At 28.9% G+C, this 23900-nt stretch overlaps 1 protein-coding gene and 2 pseudogenes across 1 annotated transcript; all 3 read left to right on the forward strand.

Moving 5' to 3' along the window:
- Positions 1 to 4986: 4986 nt before the first annotated feature.
- LOC130941180 (receptor-like protein 9DC3) lies at positions 4987 to 8019 on the forward strand (annotated as a pseudogene).
- A 4923-nt stretch (positions 8020 to 12942) lies between these two features.
- On the forward strand, positions 12943 to 15916 carry LOC130941181 (receptor-like protein 35; annotated as a pseudogene).
- A 4120-nt stretch (positions 15917 to 20036) lies between these two features.
- LOC130942263 (receptor-like protein 9DC3) lies at positions 20037 to 23345 on the forward strand. The gene is made up of 2 exons (XM_057870988.1): positions 20037 to 21839; positions 21993 to 23345. Exons 1-2 carry the CDS (start codon positions 20090 to 20092, stop codon positions 23168 to 23170), a joined length of 2928 nt encoding a protein of 975 aa, XP_057726971.1. The 5' UTR covers positions 20037 to 20089; the 3' UTR covers positions 23171 to 23345.
- The last annotated feature ends 555 nt before the right edge of the window (positions 23346 to 23900 follow it).

Below are 23900 nucleotides of genomic sequence, written 5' to 3' on the forward strand. Positions count from 1 at the left end.
GTAAATGCAGATAATTATATTTTTACTTTTTTATATATTATTAATAATAAATAATAACTAAGCCTTCATATTTTTAATCAAAGCATTTTGACGATAGTTTTTATTTATAGATTTTAATGGATAATTGTTTCTTTAAAAATAAAATGCATTATGATTTTAGGTTATTTCATAATTAACAATAATACTTGATTATTTCTTTAAAAATAAATTGCATTATAATTTTAGGTTATTTGACAATAATAATTAATGTTCATAATATTGAATTATTCTAAATTTTTTTATTTTCTATCGTTAGTAGTTAATCCCAAATTAAAAAGATTATGTTGAATTGTTGAATAGTCTAAGTATAAATGGAGTTAATTTAGTTTATTTATTTATTAATATAATTGATTGAAAGTATAAGTGATAAATAAGACAAGCAAATAATTAGAAAAATATAATGTTAGTAATTACTTAAAATAGATAACAAAATAAGTTATAGGGTATTATTTTATTTAAATTATTAATAATTAAAATAATAAAAGGTCAGTAATTATTTTTAAAATATACATACATTAAATTTAGTTTTATGGTACTAATTTATTTGAGTTGTTAATAAAATTTTATAATTTTCAGATTTATATCTACTCAATTTTTGTATTTTATTTTATTCTACTTTAACAAAAAATTGAGACGTGCATTTTTAATTATTTATTTAGAAAGTATAGCGAAATGAGTTATATCAATTATAATTAATTATCGATAATTGATATCAATTAATTGATTGTATTAATTTGTAAAATGAATAACGTATAATAAATGTTGTGAAATTAATTATAATAAATTAATAATTAATAAATAAAAAACTAAAAGGGACCTTTTTATTGCTTTTTAATGGCTACACGTTTTTATAATTTTACTTTCTCTTTATCTCTTCTTTTCACATTTAGTTCTTTTGATTTATTAAACTAAATCAATTATACTAATTATTTATATTAACTAATTAAGTACTTTTTAATGGGTTATTATAACTCTGCCTTTAGACCATAAGTTAAAAAAATTATAAAAAAATATTTTATAAAAATTATTGAAAATAAATATTTTTAAAATGTATCCTTTAGACACAAATTAACTAAATTACTTTTTCAATTTAATGTGTTTGATTCATTCAATTGTATTAATTATAACTATTAAATTACGTAATTTGATTTGATTAGGATAAATATTTTATTATTTAATATTTTATTTGATTCATTAAATTACATTAATCATAACTTCAAATATTTAATTTAATTAGAGTAAATATCAAATTATTTTAAATTTTGTTTGATTCTTTAAACCAAATTAATTATAACTAATTTATTTTTTAATTTGATCGAGATTAATATTAAATTATTTAATAAATAATATATAAAACAAAGAAATAAATAAAATCAATTAATTTAATTTATTATCTTATTATTTTATATATCTCTTTTCTCTCTCTATTTTGTATTTCAGGTAATTTGTAAATTTTTTATCTTATTTTTACTAATATTTTTTTTATGATTTTATTTTATATTAATTTTTTTATTTATTTTGATTAATAATTCTTAAGGGTATTATTATTTTATTTAAAGATAATTTAAATTTTTTGTAATATTTTTATAAAAGTTGATTAATAAGTTCTTTTTTAAAATTTTTTTTTGAAATTTTTTTAATAAGATCGTATTTTGATTTTTCTCTTTCATCCTTTGTATTAATTAATTATATTAATATTCTATTGCAATACATTTTTTCTTTACTTCACATATTATCTTTTCTATCTTCTTTTACTTTTTTTAATTGTTCTTTTTACTTTATTTTTAATTATTTATTTTACTTTTACTTCTCATATATAGATTTATTATAATTCATCACAGGTTCTTTTTGAATTTATGTAATTTTTTAGGTTATATTTTATCATTGATGCTTTTATTTTGTTTAGTGTGTTTTTTTTAGTCTGTATTTAATATAATAATCTGTAAATATCTATTCTATTATATAAAAATTAAATTTATGCACTTAATGATAAAACTGTCGTGGCATCACTAGCATGTTTCTGATGGTATTTTTCGATTTATTTTTTTAACTCATTAAATTCAATTCATTATAATAAATTAATTATATCAACTAATTGATTTGGTTAATTATTTAAACATCATACAATTTATTATAATTTTCATCAATCAATTAATTGTAATTCAAATTGAATGATTATTTTGTTACGAAATTATTATTTTATAATCTATTTATGGATAATACATATATTAATTATAATCGCAAATTAAGCTAATTTACATTAAATAACTTATATAATAGTCATCTCATTTATTATCATAAATGCTAAATTAAATAAGTCATTATTACTTTTGATTTAAAATTAAATGAGAATAAAACCAGAGATACTATTTTATTTGGCCTTTAGAGTTTAATGGTTGTCACACTCAAATATAAATACTGACTTTCGAATTTTGGTCTCCAACACATCAAAGCCACCTCCGTAACTCTTTTTCCATAAAAGGAATTGCGATTCAACTCTATTAGGGATACAAAAGATTTTCAAAGAACAAGGGAATGGTTTGAATTTGCACGAATTCTAAATGTTCGAACTTACAATGTTGTTTCAGTTAGTTGTTATTACGAGAATGACTCTAATCTATACGTGTCTAAGGACTAGAATAGATTAAATATTATTTAAGTAATTTATTTCTAATATTGGTATTTGATTAAATTAGTTTTAGAGAAATTTAAATTGTTGACTCAATTTATATTTTACGACTATTCTTTTTGAATATATTATTTTTATATTTTTTAATATAAAATTTATTTTTTCTAATTTTTAAGTTTATTTTTTTTGGATATATATATCACCTTTTTTCTCATTTTATATTTCAGATTAGTAATGTAATTATTAAGAAAAATATATTTAAAAAAATATATTAAAATATCACTATTTAAAAAAAAGAAAGATACGTGAAAAAAAGGAAAACGAAAAATTAAAACATCACTATTAGAAAAAAACTATTAATATGCGTATAAATGGGGCCAGAATTGATGAATATATATGGATATAAAAAATAAAAAAATTATTACACAACTGTAGAATAAAAAATAATTTTATATATAAAACGAAATAACCGATAACATAGAGTTTAACAAAATATAATTCATATATATTTTTTTATTTATGTATATGTATAGAATTATTTATATATATATATATATATATATATATATATATATATATATTAAGAAAAACTACCAATAATATAGAGAGAGAGAGTTATTTAACAAAATTAATATATAAGGTTATGGAAAGTCCCATCTAAATTTGACAAGAACAAGACGACTTACATAGAAATGGTTCCCATGGATAATAAGGTAAGTTGATTATTTTCTATGATTCTTTCAAGTGATACTAGGTCCATTTTATAAATATTTTTTGTTCATATTTTATGTTTATTTGATAAGTAAACCCTTGCATGAATCAAAGACATTACGATTTTATAGATTTATAAGTGCTAATATCTTTTATATTTAATTTGTTTTATAGTGTGATAATAGCTAATATATTTATTGGTGAATTTAACTATTACTATATTATTTGTGATCACATTCAGTATATATGTCTGATTTATTGAAAAAAATAAATTATTAAAACCGATTAATAACTATTTTAGAATTAATCCAATTAATACTATATTAAAAAAAATAATACATAACATGTTACTTTTTTATTAATCAAATTATTATAATTTAAATTAATTTTTAAAAAAAATTTAAAATTATAATTTCAATTTTATCGCGTGTATGTCGCACGGATAACTACACTAGTTAGTTGAAAAATGTTGGTTAATTATCTACCATGCATTACTCATATAGTTTAAATTCGTTAATTATTAGATTTGATCAAATCACTTATATTAAACGAATCTAATTTTAAAGTCTAAATTTAACTTGTCCCCTCCGCACGTGCATGGTGCATGGTTAAGTAGTGAAGTTAATAAACACAAATTTATTATATGATGACCTAATAAGCTAAAAACATTTACTTAATCATGATTGAAGTAGTGTACGTACATATACTGAACCATGTATATAGTGTTAGATCACTCTCTGTTAATGAATATTAACGGGTTTTCACTTTCTTTCTCGATTATCCCATGCATTCTCATCAGTCATCACTAACCAAACCACGTTTTTCTAAACTATCCACCGTGACATTAATTTTTGCATTATTATGTTGTTAACCACAAATCTTACATGGATTGCTTGCGGAATGGGGAAGACTTGGGATGCCGTTGTTGAAGGGCTGAAAAAAACAAAGGTTTATTTAGAATAGTGTTTGGCGTATACTACTATATTAAAAATTACATGGAATTAAGTTTTAAGTGATTAATATTAGTCATTTTTATTATTTTTTCAACTTTTAATTTTTAGAGATTTAAGATGATTAGAATTTAGAATTTAAAATTTAAAATTTGTATTGTGTTTGAGAAATTAATAGTATCTTATTTTAAATGTTTATTTTTTAACTCATATTGGGTCAAATAAATAGTCTATTGTACATATTGTATAGATAGTCTATTAGTTCTTTAGTGGGATTCTTTTAAAAAATAGTTGATGTTAACTGACAAAATTAACCCTCTAATTAAACTCATATTATACTATTGATAATGATGAAACAATGGTGTATATATGAAGAAATGTTTGTCAATTATATTGTGTCAATATAATGACCATTATTTAAAAGTCTAAATTTAAGTCGTCCATCCTGTGTATATATGGTCAAGTAGTACTTAAGTTAAACAGAGATTAATGATATGAGAACAATATATAATAAAGTCTATATATAAGATTAATTCCAATATAATTAGATGGCTATAAATAGATGGGTCTTGATTGATGAATGGCATACCATTCTGCAGTTTAAGTAAAAAAAAGGCAATACATAAACACTTAGCTTGTGTGGCATAATAATAATCAATGGGGTATTTTGTTAGAGTGGTGATGTGTGTGCATATGTTTATGTTATTCCACTTTTTGACATGTTTGTCTTCTCATTCATGCCATCCAGAGGAGACCTCTGCATTGCTTCACTTCGAGACAGAACTCATTACTGACACTGCCTTTTATGAGGATGATCGTGAGTATGTTGATCTTTGCCCCCATGTTTATCCAAAGATGAGTACGTGGGGGAATGGGACAAATTGCTGCTCATGGATGGGTGTCACGTGCCACTCTCTGTCTGGTCACGTGATTGGCCTCGATCTTAGTTGTGGTGCACTTGTAGGTAATATGAATCCCAATAGCACTCTTTTTCATCTTACTCATCTCCAAACACTCAACCTTGCTTTCAATTCTTTCAATTATTCTCCATTTCCATCTTAGTTTGGTAGGTTTGTGAGTCTCACACACTTGAATTTATCTAGTTGTCGGTTTGAAGGTGATATTCCTTCCCAAATCTCACACCTTTCCAAATTACAATCACTTGATCTCTCTTTTAATTATGGTTTAGTGTGGGAAGAAACTACTTGGAAGAGGTTGCTGCAAAACACATCTTTGAGAGAGATTGTATTGGATGGCATAGATATGCCTTCAATTGGCCCAACACTAAATTCTTTGTCTTTGATTGCCAACTTGTCTTTCACTTTGGTTACTCTCAGTCTTGTGGCTACCGGAATAAGGGGTTCTTTGACAAATGACATACTTTGTTTACCCAATCTTCAACACCTCATTCTATCAAGGAATGAATTGTCAGTCCATCTTTCCGAGTTGAGTTGTACCACTTCTCTTAGTATCTTCGATCTTGCACTTTGTCATATCCAAGGGCCTATCTCTTCATCATTCTCTAATCTAACATACCTCATGTCCTTGAATTTGGCGATAAATGAACTCAACGGTTCAATCCCGTCATCACTTTCAAACCTTCATCATCTTATTTACTTGGATCTTTCACAGAATGAGCTTAGTGGTCAAATTCCAAATGTGTTTGATAGGCTAACCAACTTGCAAACTCTCTCTCTTGATGATAATAATTTCCAAGGGAAGTTGCCATCTTCACTGTTTACCTTAACTCGACTCTCTCGGTTGGATTGTTCTTATAATCAAATTGAGGGGTCACTGCCTCTTGAAGCAACCTTTTCAAATCTTACCAAATTGATCCTAAATAACAACCTGTTAAATGGAACAATTCCTTGGTGGCCTTTATCCTTCAAGACTTTGAGATATTTGGATTTATCAAATAACCAATTTACAGGGCACATAAACAGTCAAATCAAATCTTATTCCTTGGAATATCTCTACTTGTGTGACAATAAGCTTCAAGGAAACTTTTCAGAATCAATTTATGATCTTGTAAACCTTACTGTATTGGGTTTGTCCTCAGACAATTGGAGCAGTACTGTCAACTTCTCACTCTTTTCTAAGCTCCAAAAATTGGAGTATCTTTCTCTTTCAGGTTGAAATTCATTATTGCTAGAATCTAAAACAAGTATTAATTACACTTTTTTCAATTTGCGAGGACTACAGTTACTTTCTAACAATATCATTGGTTGGTCAAAGTTCTCAGGAAAATTTCCAAAATTGGAATTTCTTGAATTGTCCAGTAATAAACTTGAAGGAAAGGTGCCCAAATGGATACATGATATACACTCCTTAATTCATCTGAAACTCTCACACAACATGTTCACATCAATTGGTCGTCAATTCCCGTGGTATAAACTTCAATACCTTGATCTTAGCTTCAACTTGCTGGCTGATGACGTTTCTTTTTTCTTTTGTAATGCAACCCCTCTGCAAGTTATCAACTTGTCCCACAACAGATTGACAGGAACATTTCCACAGTGCCTTACCAATAGCTCATTCCTTAATTTGGATCTACAAATGAACAAACTTCATGGTACTTTGCCAGATACCTTTCAGGATCTTAATACACTCAATCTCAATGGCAACAAGTTCGAAGGTCTATTACCAAAATCTTTGTCCAAATGCTCAGGGCTTGTGGATTTGGATCTCAGTAACAATCAATTTGAGGACACATTTCCCAATTGGCTTCAGAATTTATCAAATTTGGAAATATTAGTCTTACGAGACAACAGCTTGTACGGTCAGATTGCAAATTTGAAATCTGAAAACATATTTCCAAGTTTGATTATTTTTGACATATCATGCAATAACTTTAGCGGCTTGTTACCAAAAGCATACATACAAAATTTTCAAGCCATGAAGATTGTGTATCATGAAATGCAAAGTGTATTGGGAAATTACATTGAAACTGTTTCTAACAAAAGAATGTACGACATAGTTTCAGAATATGATAATTCTGTAATTGCAACAATTAAAGGAGCCAATACTCCTTTTGCAAAAATTCCAAGAGCCTTTATAAATATAGATATGTCAGAAAACAAATTTGAAGGAGATATTCCAGATGTTATTGGAGAGCTTCAAGGACTCAAAGACCTCAACCTTTCACATAACAGACTTGTTGGTCATATCCCCTACTCTTTGGGAAATTTGACAAATTTGGAATCCTTGGATCTCTCCTCAAATATGCTTACTGGAAAAGTTCCTACTGAATTGACAAATCTGAACTTTCTTGAAGTCTTGAATCTTTCTCAAAACCAACTGGTGGGACCAATACCTCGAGGAAAACAGTTTGATACATTTTTAAACAATTCCTATGAGGGAAACATGGGCCTATGTGGACTTCCATTGTCAATTCAATGCAACAGTAATGTCTCTTTGCAACAATATCCATCTTCTGAGGCTGAAGACAAATTTGGGTTTGGTTGGAAACCAGTGGCAATAGGATATGCATGTGGAGTGGTGCTTGGAATTGGCTTGGGATTTTGTGTTTTCTCAATTGGAAAGCCTCAATGGCTTGTGATCATGTTTGGAGGCAAAAAAATCAAAAGAAGGAGACGTGGAAATCGGCGTGCAAGAACAACTTCTTAATGGCCACAACTTCTTCTTCTTCTTGGGGCCACTCTCAAGTTCATTGTTGCATGGGGAATTTGTTTCAGATGTTGGTTATTGCTGTTGTGTCTTTATATTTTATTTGTTTTGAGATTGTAATTTTCTTTCTTTTTTTTTTAAATGTCTACAAGTCTTAGTTTTATAATTTGTAAGTGTGTTGCTACATATATATGATGATGTTACAAGTAAATTATGTTTTTAAAGTAGTATATAATTGTCTCCCCTATATATTATATTTTTTTTCTGTTTTCATGCAAATTCAACAACACTACTTGTTAGTTTCCACCTCTTTCATTTCATTCTACTGTTTAGTGTCCCAACTCCTAACCAAGCACACACTTGTCAATATCTTTACTAATCTCTTTATTTAATATAAACTAATCCATCAGCTGAAAGCAGAGAAGCTAATTGGTATACAAAGAGATGTTAGTATATTACAGAGAGATGAGAAGTTGAACAAGGAAAAAGGAAAGTAAGAAGCAGGTTTGCCAATAAAGCTAGATTCTAACTTGAATGTTTTTGGTTGAGAGAAAGGGAAAGCATAAGACATATATATCACACTTGCATGCATTTGTGATGGACTTGGAAACATAACAGAATATATACTCTTAATTATCCACAAATTAACAACCTAATTATATATTTGATTATATATTTTTTTATAAAAATTTTCTGTTAATTTTAATGATTTTGACATAAAAAAGATTTAATTATAAAATTAAAAATAATATAAAAATTTAATTAAAAAAATAATAAAACTTAATTATAAATTTAGTGAAATGATCGTACCAACAAAGTAATTAAACTTTTATTTATTCTGATTACCAATGACCAAATTGAAGTAAAAACCGTATTACTTTGGCCTATTAATAGTTCTATTGCCAAAACTTTTATAACACACATCTGTTATAAAAATAAATAAATAAATAAATTATTTTTTTAAGGCATGAAATATGTTGTAATGTCTAATTAAAAACTTGTATGGGCAAATTATTAGTTTGGAAACCGAAAATCAATTTCCCAATTCAATTATTTTGGACATATCATGTAATAACTTCACTAACACGTTACCAAAAGTCTATCTAAGAAGATGTTGGAAAGTGCAGCTGCAACTACAATAAGCAAGAGGAATTTGGATCCTCTAAATTTTAAATTTGTAGTTTAGAGGGTAAAACATGATCTTTTATTCTTGAATGGTTTTTCTATCATATTTATTCTTGGTCTCACCTATAAAATAAATGGTGAGAGATCACACTTTACTCTCTAAAGTGAAATTCAAACTTTAAAAAATCCAAATCCAAGCAAGAGTTGTAGCACAATATCATACCATCAATTCATCCCACCAAATACGTTCTTCTTACAAAGTCTGCAAATGAACAATCTTTCCAACCCTTTCCTGATCAATGCATGCTTGACTATTAGGATTAGGGAGATAATGTAAATAAATAAAATATTATAAGTATTATTTATTAATCTTAATCTATATTGATAGGTAACCATAATAATATTAAAAAAACACAATTTATTTTGTTTGATCTGAAAAATAATTTCAATTTAATTTTCTTATTAACATATATAATTAAATATAGTAGTGGATATATAATTAATATACAAGAAAATTATCATTAAAAAGCACATTAAAATTATTACTATATTTCAGTCATGTTTTTAATTCTTTCTAGAATTATTTGTTATTTGTATTTTTGAGTTATTTTTTTAGTAATATAAACTTTTGATATCATTTTAGTAGTTTTTTTTTTAACTTCAACAAATAATCGGCAAAAATTAAAGAAAGATTTGAAACAGACAATGTATGCATGCAAGGAATAAGGGAGAAAATATGAGATGGGTTGGGTGAAATTGACAAACTTCATCATCACATTATTATATTCCTTATTACAAATAAAAAATTTCTTCTTCTTCTTCTTTTTCATTTTAGTTTTGTGATAATATGAATAAAGCATTTTAGATTGCTCTCCGAAAATTGATGAACTTGAGACTACTTTGTTGAAGGGTTGGAATAAAATCTTAAGCTAATACGAGGTTGCTCATTAATAATTATATTTTTAATATTCTCTTTAAATAACAATTTTTTTAGATTTGTTTGAATTTTTGTATAATTATTTTAATTTGTTTTATGCTAAATTTTTTTTAGGATTTAGCCAGAATTGAATTTTAGACTTTTCGATCATAAAAATTTTAATACCATACTTTTTTCAAAAATTTAAATTAATAAAAAACACATAAATAATTATATCTTTAACAAGACAACTATTATATCCAAAACTTAATTTTACACGTTCATCCAATCACATAACATCACATTATTAAAAATAATTATATTTTTATTAATCGCGTGAATGATCATCGAAAGAGATGAATGTGATTATACAAATGTATAAAATATTTTACTTAGTACATCAAAATTAAACTCAAACAACAAATATATAAAACCAACTAAAAAATAAAAGAAAAAACAAGGAAAGTGTATAAGGCTATAAGCCCCTCACTCCAACTATTTTCTCATTTGACTCATTGAAAGCCTAATCAAAATTCCAGCCCAAGAAAAAAAAGGGTTAAAAATTCTGTCCAAAGAAACAAAAATAATCAAATGGAATTATTATTAATTATAACCCGTCCATGACGCTATGTAGTTTCCATTCTTAACATGGACCTGGATCGTGCCCCTTTTGTCTTGGACTTCCTTTTTTCCTATATATGTCCATTAGTTTCCGTGTATTCCATTATTGACCTTAGTTTTAGCTTCTATTGGAAAAAAAAAAGGTGAATATATTCTCAAATGCTTTCTATTATGGAAAATTATCTTCTCATGTATTTTATTTTTAACCTTCATGTCTCTAGTATTGGAGTCTTATCCCTTTAACTACTCTCTCTTTTAAAATACAAATCTCTCCCACTCAATAAACTCTTTTCAAAAATACTCTATATATCAACACAAAAAATAAGCCATCATATATATATTTATACATATTATTTTACACATTTGTTACCAAAATAATCCTCAAGTATTAAAATAATTATATATTATAATAAAATAATCAAATCTGATATAACTAAATAATCAATTTTTATGTAGCAACTAATAAAAAAATTATAAATATCAAATATGTATTACTATATAATATGGTTGAATTTTTTATTTTAGAATGAAGGAGCATGTTTTTCCCTTAAATATTACAAGACTCATTTCATTTCATGTGCAAAAAGAACTCTTTTTAGCTAGAAATTATTAGAACTTCAAATTGTTTACGAATATAAATTTGGCAATCTTTATAATCAAATACAAGATAATATCTATATCTTATGTGAAGTAATTAATTAAGTTTTTAAAACTAAGTCAGCCACTACTCAGTTATAAAAGGATAGCACTCCCGAAGTATATATAGTTCAATAAAAAGTATAAAAAATTAATTTAAAAATTATTTTTTTAGTTAATTAGTTAACGTTAAGTGTAAAATTTAGTATTTATAATTTAGAATGCGTAAAATTAAGGATTTATCATTTAAGATTTAAAATTTAATATAAATAAAATAATTTTAAAAAATTAACTAATATTAACTGAAAAATATTTAACATTACTCGTAGTTCTAATTCACTAGTTAGAATTGATCAAATCACTTATATTAAACGAATCTAATTTTAAAGTCTAACTTTAATAACTTGTCCACCCCGTACGTGCATGGTGCATGGTTAAGTACTGATGAAGTTAAGCACAAATTTATGATATGAGAACCAAATATATCTAAGTCTCTCGTTAGAATAAAACTTAGAATTTGATTTACTCTTAAAAAGTAACCCATCCAATAGTATTTAACATCCAAATAAAATGCGTCCCATGCCGAAATATCACAAGTACCCCCTCGTCCCGGGCCATCGCACGGAAAACTATAACCGAAATCCTTTTTATCTGGCATTAACTTGGAACCGCGTGCATCTAAAGCACCTTTTACTAAGATCAATGTAGTTGTATGTAAACCCAGAGCAATAGCATGATGAACCAAAAAGTCTCCAGGACCTATTGTTAAAAATAATGAATTAGTATTTTCATTAACAGCATTTGACTAGGACTGGAAGTGAGCCGAGCTAGACCAAGCTCAAGCTCGGCTCACGAAGATTGAGCTTGGCTCACGGCTCAACTCATTAACAATCGAGTTTATTTCTTAAACTCAAGTTCGGCTCACCAAAAGCTCACGAGCTGGCTCAAATAATAGAAACATAAATACATAATCTATAATTTTATATCAATAAATTATAACTTATATATTTTTAAAAATATTTGAAAAGATCAATTTTATATATTGTTTATTTATCAATAAATTATAAATTTTTTATTTATGTCCTATATTAAAATTATATGCAAAAAATAAATATAAATATTAAATAATTAAGATTGTTATAATAATATATATATATATAATCGAGCCAGCTCACGAGCTATTGAGCTGAGCTTATTCAAGCTCAAGCTCGGCTCATTTAATTTATGAGCTCAATTTCAGGCTCAAGCTTGGCTTACCAGCTCATGAGCTTAGCTTATCGAGCTGTTAACGAGTCGAGCTCAAGCTGGCTCATGAGCTGGCTTGACTCAGTTCCAGCCCTACTCTTGACTCTTGACATTGATAGATTGGGATGGTATGAATATCTATGGTTAAAGGTTGGCATAGGTACTTGTAATTCCGGTAAAAATTTATCTATAAATAGATGGATCTTGATTGATGAGTGACTTATCAATAAATACATAAAATAAGCAAAACTTTTAATCAATAATCAATGGGTTGTTTCATGTTGTTGATTTTTATGATGTTCCATTTTACATGTTTATCTTCACATTCATGTCATCCCTATGAAAGTTATGCTTTACTTCACTTCAAGACCCAACTCATTACAAACACTACCTTTTATGAAAATACATATTATGAGTACGTGTGTCCCAATATTTATCCAAAGATGAGGACGTGGGACAATGGAACAGATTGTTGTTCATGGATGGGGGTCACGTGCCACTCTGTGTCTAGTCACGTGATTGGCCTTGATCTCAGTTGTAGTGCACTTGTAGGTAATATTCATCCTAACAGCACTCTTTTCTATCTTACTCATCTTCAAACACTTAGCCTTGCTTACAATTCTATCTATGGTTCTGAATTGCCATCTCAGTTTGGTGGGTTTGTGAGTCTCACACACCTCAACTTGTCTTATTGTGCTTTCAAAGGTGATATTCCTTCTCAAATCTCACACCTTTCTAAATTACAATCACTTTATCTCTCTTGGAATTTTGCTTTATCTTTGAAAGAAACCACTTGGAAGAGGCTGCTGCAAAACACAACATCTTTGAGAGAGGTTGTATTGGATGAAACAGACATGTCTTCAATTGGTCCAACACCAGGTCCTTTGTCTTTGATTGCCAACTTGTCTTCCACTTTGGTTACTCTTAGTCTTGTTGATACTAAATTAAGTGGGTATTTGACAAGTGATATATTCTGTTTACCAAATCTTCAAAAACTCAATCTAGGTGCTAATCAAGGCATTCAGGTTCATGTTCCAAAGTTGAATTGTAATACTTCTCTTCTTAGTATCTTGGATCTTTCAGAATGTAATTTTCATGGGCCTATTCCTTCATCATTTTTCAATCTAACATATCTTACTTCCTTGATTTTGTTGGACAGTTTCTTAAATGGTTCAATTCCATCATCACTTTCAAACCTTCAGCATCTCGTTTACTTAGTTCTTTCAAGGAATAATCTTAGTGGAAAAATTCCCAATGTGTTTGATAGGCTAACAAACTTGCAAACTCTCTCTCTTCATGATAACAATTTCCAAGGGAAGTTGCCATCTTCATTGTTTACCTTAACTCGTCTCTCTCAGTTGGATTGTTCTTCTAATCAAATTGAAGGGCCATTATCTGACAGAGTAGCCTTTTCAAATCTCACTGAATTATTCCTAGAAGGTAACTTATTAAATGGGACAATTCCATCATCAATTTTATCCCTCAAGTCTTTGAGAACTTTGGATTTATCAAAAAATCAGTTCATAGGACCCATAAGTGGTGAGATCACATCTTATTCCTTGGAATATTTAGACTTGTGCAACAATAAGCTCCAAGGAAACTTTCCAGAATCAATTTTTCATCTTGTAAACCTTTCTCATTTGTGCTTGTCCTCAAACAAATGGAGTGGTACTACCCACTTTCCACTCTTCTCTAAGCTTCAAAACTTGGAGTATCTTTCCCTTTCAGGTTGTAGTTTATTATTGCTAGAATCTGAAACAAGTGTTAATTACACTTTTTTCAATTTGCAAGCACTACAGTTACTTTCTAACAATATCATTGGTTATTCAAAATTCTCTGGAAATTTTCCACAGTTGAAATATCTTGAGTTGTCCAATAATAAACTTGAAGGAAAGGTGCCCAAATGGATACATGATATACACTCATTAATCCATTTGAAACTCTCACACAACATGTTCACATCAATTGGTCATCAATTCCCATGGCATCAATTTGAATACCTTGATCTTAGCTTCAACTTGATGGATGATGACATTTCTTCCTTCTTTTGTAATGCAACTTTTCTAAATGTTATCAACTTGTCCCACAACAGATTCATAGGAAAATTTCCACAGTGCCTTGCCAATAGCTCATCCCTTAGGAATTTGGATCTGCAAATGAACAAATTTCATGGAACTTTACCAGATACCTTTGAGGATCTTGTTACACTTAATCTGAATGGCAACCAGTTCGAAGGTTTATTGCCGAAATCTTTGTCCAGTTGCACAGATCTTATGGATTTGAATCTTGGTAATAATCAATTTGAAGATACATTTCCTAATTGGCTTCAGAATCTATTAAATTTGGAAATATTGGTCTTACAAGGCAATCAGTTGTATGGTTCTATTGTTAAACTGAAATCTGAAAATACATTTCCAAGTTTGATTATTTTTGACATATCAAGCAATAACTTTAGTGGCTCATTACCAAAAGCATACATACAAAATTTTCAAGCCATGAAGATTCAAAGCAGTTTGTATTATTATCTTCAAAGTGATTCAGGTTCAGGAGAAGGCAACATTGAACCAGAATATGATAATTCTATGACTGCAACAGTTAAAGGAGTTAGTATCACTTTGATAAAAATTCCAAATGCCTTTGCAAATATTGATTTATCAACTAACAACTTTGAAGGAGAGATTTCAGATGTTTTTGGTGAGCTTCAAGCACTCAAAGGCCTCAACCTTTCACGTAACAGCCTCATTGGTCCTATTCCACATGCTATGGGAAATTTGACAAATCTTAGTCATTAGATCTCTCCTCAAATATGCTTACTGGAAACATTCCTGCTGAATTGACCAATCTAATTTTTCTTGAAGTCTTGAATCTTTCCAGCAACCATCTTGAGGGATCAATACCTCGAGGAAAACAGTTTGATACATTTTCAAACAATTCCTATAAGGGAAACATAGGACTATGTGGACTTCCATTGACAATTCAATGCAACAATAATGTCCCTTTGCAACAATATTCATCTTCTAAGGCTGAAGACAAATTTGGGTTTGGTTGGAAACCAGTGGCAATAGGATATGCATTTGGAATGGTGCTTGGAATTGGCTTGGGATTTTGTGTTTTCTCAATTGAAAAACCTCAAGGGCTTGTGATCATCTTCGGAGGTAAAAGGATCAAAAGGAGGAGTCATGCAAATCGCCATGCAAGAGCAACTCTGTTTTGGCTTTTGGTTGTAATCTAAGTGCGTAACACATTTGTGTCTTGTGTTGTTGTGTTTTTTATGTTTTATTTGATTTCATGTTGTACTTTTATTTTACTTTATGCATGTGTTCTTGATATTTATAGTAAGTACTTGTTCTATAGTTGTAAGAAATGTCGCATGTAAATTATGTTTTTAATGAATATAAGTGTCTCTGCTTCACTATACTTGCACCTTCTAATAAAGTATAGTTTTCAGTTTTCATGCATATTCAGCTCTAAATTCTTGTATGATCTATTTAAACATATTAAGCCAACAAAACAGAGAAGCTAAATATTATAAGAACTGTTATAAGAACAGAAATAATAACAAGATAAACAATTACTCAAAAGAACCACAAAATTTAAAATAGGCAAGGCTATGAAGTACAGACACTTCGCTGAGTTGTCGTGTCCGCGTGTCGGACATATTTCGGATACAACACTTATCGACACGCGTGTCAACTGTGTTCAACCGTGTCTTAATAAAAAAAAAATTCTTCTATGATACACTTGGACACACCTAAATATCATCACGTGTTAGCATATTCAAGCTTATTTTTAACATATATTCTTGAAATAAATTTAGATATAGTATATATTATTATTTATTAAAACAAAAAATATTCTAAATACTTGATATAATTAAAATAAAATATTAAAAATATTTAAAAAAATTAATTTATATTTTAATATTAATAAAATATCAAAATATTATTACAATTTATATATCTAAAAAATATTATATATTTTAGATATATACGTGTTTTTATATCTTATAAGATTTTAAAATTTATGTGTCAATGTATTTTGTGTCGTATCATATTCCGTGTCTGTATCCCTATCCGTGCATCGTACGGTAAAGGCCATACACTAGTAAGTTTATCTTTTATCAAAGATAACGCGTACATGCATGATGCAACATTTTAACAACTTACTTTCTTTGTAAGGCCATTACTTTTGAACTCACTTTAATTTTTCTAAGTAGGGAAAAAAAAAAGACAGAAAAGTTCCTGCTCGGTCAAAGTTACTTTACATATTTTGACGCTTAATCAATTATTTCATCAATACAATTATGTTTCTCTCTAATTCGAGAAAGAATAATCCAAAATTATCTTATATGACTTAATATTTATAATTTTATATATATAATATTTAAAATTATATATTTATTATATTTAATATTATGTATTTATTTTAAAAATAATTAATATATAAAGATACATTTAAATTTTGTTGACAATTAAATCAAATAAAGTTGGTCTAAATCTAATAAAAATTAGTTTCATTAATGGAATATGAATATACACTCTAACTATGTAAATGTTATCTTCTCTTCTTTCTTCTTCTTTTACTTCTTCGTGTTTCTCATTTTTCTTCTTCATATTCGTCTTCCTTCTTTTTTGTGTTTCTTGGTTTTATTCTCTTAAGAGAGTAAATCAAAAAAAATTTTAAGAAAACGAAATAAGGAGAAAATAAAGAAAAAAATAAAAAAGAAGAAGAAGACAAAGTAAAAGACGAGGAGGAAAAATTCAAATGAAACAAAACCAAATGAACCTAAATTAAACTAAGAAATGAACCAAAATTTCTTAAGGAATAAAAAATGTGGTCAATACTTAACGGCAGCATCAAATGAATCTCAGTTAATTCACAAATGAACCGAAATATGTTCAGATTTGAACAAAAACTAACTAAACAATCACACATGAACAAGTTCGACAAATTCAAGTGAAACGAAACTAAATGAACCTAAATTGGATAAATAGTAAAAAAACTCAATCATCAACAAAAACACATTATGTTGGTGATGATGATAACGAAATAGTAAGATAACGAAAAAGAAAAAGAAGAAGAAGACGACGCAGTATTAGGAAAGATGAGGAGGAGGAGGAAGGAAGAAAAACCTACATGTACGAATTTGGAAAAAGAAAAAGCGACGACAGTGAACGTACACGCGTGAATTTAAAATACTTTATTGAACTTAGTTAAGATTATGATTTGGATGTAGAGTTTTATTCTAATAAATATAAAAAAAAATAATTTTAGACTGATATTTATTGTCTCTTACATATTTTTATAAAATATTACGACCAATAATAGCTACTACTTCACCCTTTACAATACTAAAAAGGAACAAACATAAATTTAAAAATTTTTTTGAGAAGTTTCACGAAGCTAACAAGTTACAAAACCTTCAAACTTAATGGACATTTTTTCATCGTCTAGTAATTTTAGCTATTAATTTTATACGAAAACAATTACATATGAGTTTTATACTACAGCTTCCCGCTAAAGACATTACGAAATCTTCAAAGTAAATGGTCATTTCTTCTACACATAGTGGGTTCTACTTTGTTGACTTTGCATGCGCTTGTTTTCTGCGCGTCTTCACCATTAACAATAATGAATGAGAGAGAAAGGAAAAAAAATAGAATAAAACAGATTTGAATAAAATAGAATAAATTTACAATACCGAATGTAAACAAAAATAAATTGGATATAAATAGAGACGGGATCTTGAAGCTATTTTATCCAAAGGATATATATTTCCAATTTAATTTTCTTATTAATATAATAGAATATATTAGTAGATGATTACTATATAAGAAAATTTGCATTAAAAGCACATTATTTTTTTAATTTTCACCCATAACTTCATTTCCATCTCTATAACAAATCCTATGTTACTTTTTCAAACAAATTGTAATTGAATTATATTCTCAATGAATATTTTAAAAACCTCTAATATAAATAAAGTTAATGAATATTCAATTAGTCATTGTCATGAAAGACCAATGGTTCCTAACAAAAAAATAATTGACAAAGCGGCTTTAACTATCTAACTTTTTTTTACACATATCGATTCTTTTCCACAATTAAAATGATATCGTTTTGAGAAAATGAATATTTACATTAATAAATCAATGTCTTAAAAATTAAATTTAAAGAAAAAAGCACTAAAGTCAAGTTTTTTCAGGGTGTCTGCGGATCGGATATGGCCAAAATTTCGATTCGATCCGCATTAAAATCATCAGATCAGATCGGATTCAATATCCGTAGTTTTCAAGGTTGGATCGGATCGGATATATCCGCAAAATACAAAAATATTTTTAAAAGCTTATTTTTATTAAAAAAATATCAATAAAATTCATTTTTTCTATTCTTTTAAATATGTTTACTCTTAAAATAATATTAAACATACTTTTCTTAAATAATAAATTAAAATAATATAACATATATGATAATTATTAGTTAAAATAAAACATAAAAAGAATATTTACTTATTTATTTCTTTACTTTTGCGGATACACGGATATGCGGATACCAACACAAAATCCGCAATCCGATTCGATTCGTGTGCGGATCCGATCCGATCCGAAAGTCTTGCGGATCAGATCCATATCCGCAATTTTCGGATCGAATTCGGATAAACACCGCGGATATGTGGATCCATGGACACCCCTAATTTTTTTTGGTCAAGCTTCACACCAATGCATGGTGGATATTGTGAGTGTGGTTCTAATATTTTTTTTTTCTTCCGATGAGAGGAGGTGGGTTTTTTTTTTTCTTTTGTCTTTTGGTCCTTAGAGGAGGTGTAAAAGTTAATTAGCTTAAATTATTTAATCATGACAAAAATATTTAATTGTTTATTCATTTTTATTTTGGTGACTGAATATTTCTTTATAGCGTATTTCAGTGAGTATAATTAATTTTTAAAGAAAAAAAATATATCAATTTGATCTTTTTTAAACAGTGAATAGATGAAGTTTTTTTATCAATTTATTAACTAAAATTTAACGATAATATTTATATATACTATTGTGTGTCTATCTATAAAAGATGGTCATGTAAGTAATAATTTTTAGAGTTAAAATTCACTTATTTTAATAGGATTAGTGATAAATAATAAAAAATAATTGATAAAAGATATATGAAAATTCAAAAGATAATAAATGTTTGACTGTTCAAAATTACATTATTTTTTTGCTCATGCGACAGTAATGAAACATCCATTACTATAAATAACGAAATACATGAACAATTTTATTTTGTTTCACACTATTCATCGACAAAAGAACATACATATCTATCATTTACTATTTTAGAAGACCTAATTAATATTTTTTTTTCTTTACAAACTAATTAGTCCAAATTTAACATGATGTAATTGTTACTTTACTCTATATTTTAATATAGAAATCATGCATTGGCTGGGTATAGGTGGCAGGTGTTGTAATTCCAGTTAAAAAAAATATTATCTATAAATAGATGGATCCTAATAGATGATTGACATACCAATACCATTTTCAAGTAAGCCATATATACATACATAAAATAAGCAAAAGCTTGAATCAATAATCAATGGGGTATTTGATGTTGTTGGTTCTTAGAGTGGTGTTGTGTGTTCATATGTTTATGATGTTCCATTTTGCATGTTTGTCTTCCCATCTATGCCATTCTCAAGACAGCTCTGCCTTGCTTCACTTTAAGACCCAATTCATTTTTAACACTTCCTTTTTTGAATATTCTTATGCGTATGAATATGAGCATGACTGCCCTCATGTTTATCCAAAGATGAATACGTGGGAGAATGGGACAGATTGCTGCTCATGGATGGGTGTCACGTGCCACTCTGTGTCTGGCCACGTGATTGGCCTTGATCTCAGTTGTGGTGCACTTGCAGGTAATATGAATCCCAATAGCACTCTTTTTCATCTTACTCATCTCCAAACACTCAACCTTGCTTTCAATTCTTTCCATTTTTCTCCATTGTCATCTCAGTTTAGTAAGCTTGTGAGTCTCACACACTTGAATTTATCTAATTGTCAATTCATAGGTGAAATTCCTTCCCAAATCTCACACCTTTCCAAATTACAATCACTTGATCTCTCTTCGAATTATAATTTGATGTGGAAAGAAACTACTTGGAAAAGAATGTTGCAAAACGCAACAGCTTTACGTGAGATTGTATTGGATTATACAGACATGTCTTCCACTAGCTTAACACCAAACCCTTTGTCCAATTGGTCTTTCCCTTTCTCTTTGGTTACTCTTAGTCTTATTGATACTGAAATAAGGGGATACTTGACTAGTCACATTCTATGTTTACCCAATCTTTATGAGCTCCAGCTATACGAAAATGAAAACATTCAAGTCCATGTTCCAAAGTTGAATTGCAGTACTTCTCTTAGTATTTTGGATCTTTCATCGTGTCAATTCTCAGGATCACAAATCCCTTATTCCTTTTCTAACCTCACACAGCTAACTTCTTTGTACTTGTCTGAAAATGGATTCAGTGGTTCAATCCCATCATTGCTCTCAAACCTTCCGCATCTCACTCACTTGGACCTTTCAGAGAATGCATTCACTGGTTCGTTCCCATCATTTCTTTCAAACCTTCATCATCTTGTTTACTTGGATCTTTCAGGGAATAAGCTTAGTGGTCAAATTCCAAATGTGTTTGATAGGCTAACCAACTTGCAAACTCTCTCTCTTCTTCATAATAATTTCCAAGGAAAGTTGCCATCCTCATTATTTGCCTTAACTCAACTCTCTTCCTTGGATTGTTCTAATAATGAAATTGAGGGACCACTACCTGACAAAGTAGCCTTTTTAAATCTCACTCAATTACTCTTAAAAGACAACTTATTAAATGGGACAATTCCTCAGTGGGCCTTATCCCTCAAGTCTTTGAGATACTTAGATCTATCATATAACAGATTCAGAGGGCACATAAGTGAAATCACATCTTATTCCTTGAAGTTTTTAGACTTGTGCAACAATGAGCTCCAAGGAAACTTTCCAGAATCCATTTTCCATCTTGTCAACCTTACTCATTTGTGCTTGTCTTCAGACAACTGGAGCGGTATTGTCCACTTCTCAATCTTTTCTAAGCTTCAAAACTTGGAGTATCTTTTCCTTTCAGGTTGTAGCTCATTATGGCTAAAATCTGAAACAAGTGTTAATCACACTTTCTCCAATTTGTACGCACTGCAGTTGGTTTCTAGCAACATTACTGGTTGGTTGGAATTCTCAGGAAACTTTCCAAAGTTAGATTCTCTTGAATTGTACAACAATAGTCTTCAGGGAAAAGTGCCAGAATGGATACATGGTATGAATTCATTAAGTTATTTGAATCTCTCACACAACAATTTTACATTGATGGACCATTTCCCATGGTATCGACTTGTCTACCTTGATCTTAGTTTCAACTCGATGGCTGATGACATTTCTTCCTTCTTTTGTAATGCAAACTATCTGCAAGATATCAACTTGTCCCACAACAAATTCACAGGAACATTTCCACAGTGCCTTGCCAATATCTCATCCCTTCGGGATTTGGATCTACAAATGAACAAACTTCATGGGACTTTGCCGGATTTTACCTTTCAGTATCTTACTGCACTAAATCTCAATGGCAACCAGTTCGAAGGTCTATTACCGAAATCATTGTCCAAATGCTCAAGTCTTGTGGATTTGAATCTCGGTAATAATCAATTTGTGGACACATTTCCCAATTCGCTTCACAATTTATCAAATTTGGAAATACTGGACTTACGAGGCAATAAGTTGTACGGTCAGATTGCAAATTTGAAATCTGAAAACATATTTCCAAGTTTGATGATTTATGACATATCATGCAATAACTTTAGCGGCTCATTACCAAAAGCATACATACAAAATTTTCGAGCCATGAAGATTGTTCATGATGATGTGCGAAGCCATATGTCTTATATTCAAACACATTGGTCTATTAGTGGCGGCACAACAGAAGAATATGACAATTCTATGATTGCAACAATTAAAAGTGTCAGTCTTACTTTTACGAAAATTCCAAATGCCTTTGCAATTATCGATTTGTCAGAAAACAAATTTGAAGGAGAGATTCCAGATGATTTTGGAGAACTTGGGGCCCTCATAGGACTCAACCTTTCACATAACAGTCTCATTGGTCCTATTCCCGGCTCTTTGGGAAATTTGACAAAACTGGAATCATTGGATCTCTCTTCAAATATGCTTACTGGGGATATTCCTACTGAATTGGTAAATCTGAACTTTCTTGAAGTCTTGAATCTTTCCCAAAACAAGTTGGTGGGACCAATACCCAAAGGAAAACAGTTTGATACATTTTCAAATGATTCCTATGAGGAAAACATGGGGCTTTGTGGATTGCCATTGTCAATTCAATGCAACAACAATGTCCCTTTGCCACAATATCCATCTTCTGAGGCTGAAGACAAATTTGGATTTGGTTGGAAACCAGTGGCAATAGGATATGCATGTGGAATGGTGCTTGGAATAGGATTGGGATATTGTGTTTTCTCAATTGGAAAGCCTGAATGGCTAGTGGTCCTCTTTGGAGGTAAAAGGACTAAAAGGAGGAGCCGTGGAAACCGCCGGCGTGCAAGAACAACTCTGTTTCAGCTTTTTGTTGTAATGTAAATGTGTAATAAGTTTATGTCTTCTGCTGTTGTCTTTTTTTTTGATGTTTTATTTGATTTGGTGTCGTACTTTTCGTTTACTTTATGGATGTCTACAAATCTTAACAGTATTTAAAGTAAGTACTTGTTATATAGTTGTAAGATATGTTGCAAGTGAATTCTGTTTTCAAAGCCTATATATGTGTGCGAGAGTTTCTTGGTCCAAAACTTCTTCACTTGCACCTTCCAAGTATGTAGAAGACTAGAACAACTATCATTATTATGCATGGGTTCTGAGTTATTAGGAGGTAAGGTGTTTTTAGTGTTCATTCTTTTAGTAATTATGTTAGAACAATTACCAAACTATTAGGAATATCTCCAATACAATCTGATTGTTTTTTTCTTCTTCTTTTTTTAACTAATGTTAATCTAAAATAGTTTGATAAAAAGATACTAATTCTCTGGTATCCATCATCAAGTAATAGCTGGTCCCAACTCTCAATGCAAGTTGAAAATGTTTCTATATTCAAAACGAAAATTAAACCATCCATACTTAGTTAGAAATAAGAGGATAAAACTCTGATGAAGATGGAGAGTACTTTACATACTTTGATTCTTAGTCAATTATTTGATCAATCCGATTAGGTTGTTCACTAGAATTAAAATGTTAGGTCCAGTTATAATACTAATTCTCTATTTACAATACTAAAAAAGAACAAATATAATATTAGAAAATATTTATCAAAATTTTC

This window comes from Arachis stenosperma, chromosome 7 (assembly GCF_014773155.1).
Source record: "Arachis stenosperma cultivar V10309 chromosome 7, arast.V10309.gnm1.PFL2, whole genome shotgun sequence".
Lineage (NCBI taxonomy): Eukaryota > Viridiplantae > Streptophyta > Magnoliopsida > Fabales > Fabaceae > Arachis > Arachis stenosperma.

Coding starts and splice junctions, on each gene's coding strand:
- LOC130942263 (XM_057870988.1), top strand. CDS start 20,090: ATGGGGTATTTGATGTTGTTGGTTCTTAGAGTGGTGTTGTGTGTTCAT. Junction 21,840..21,992: donor AGTGCCAGAATGGATACATG/GTATGAATTCAT, acceptor ACTATCTGCAAG/ATATCAACTTGTCCCACAAC.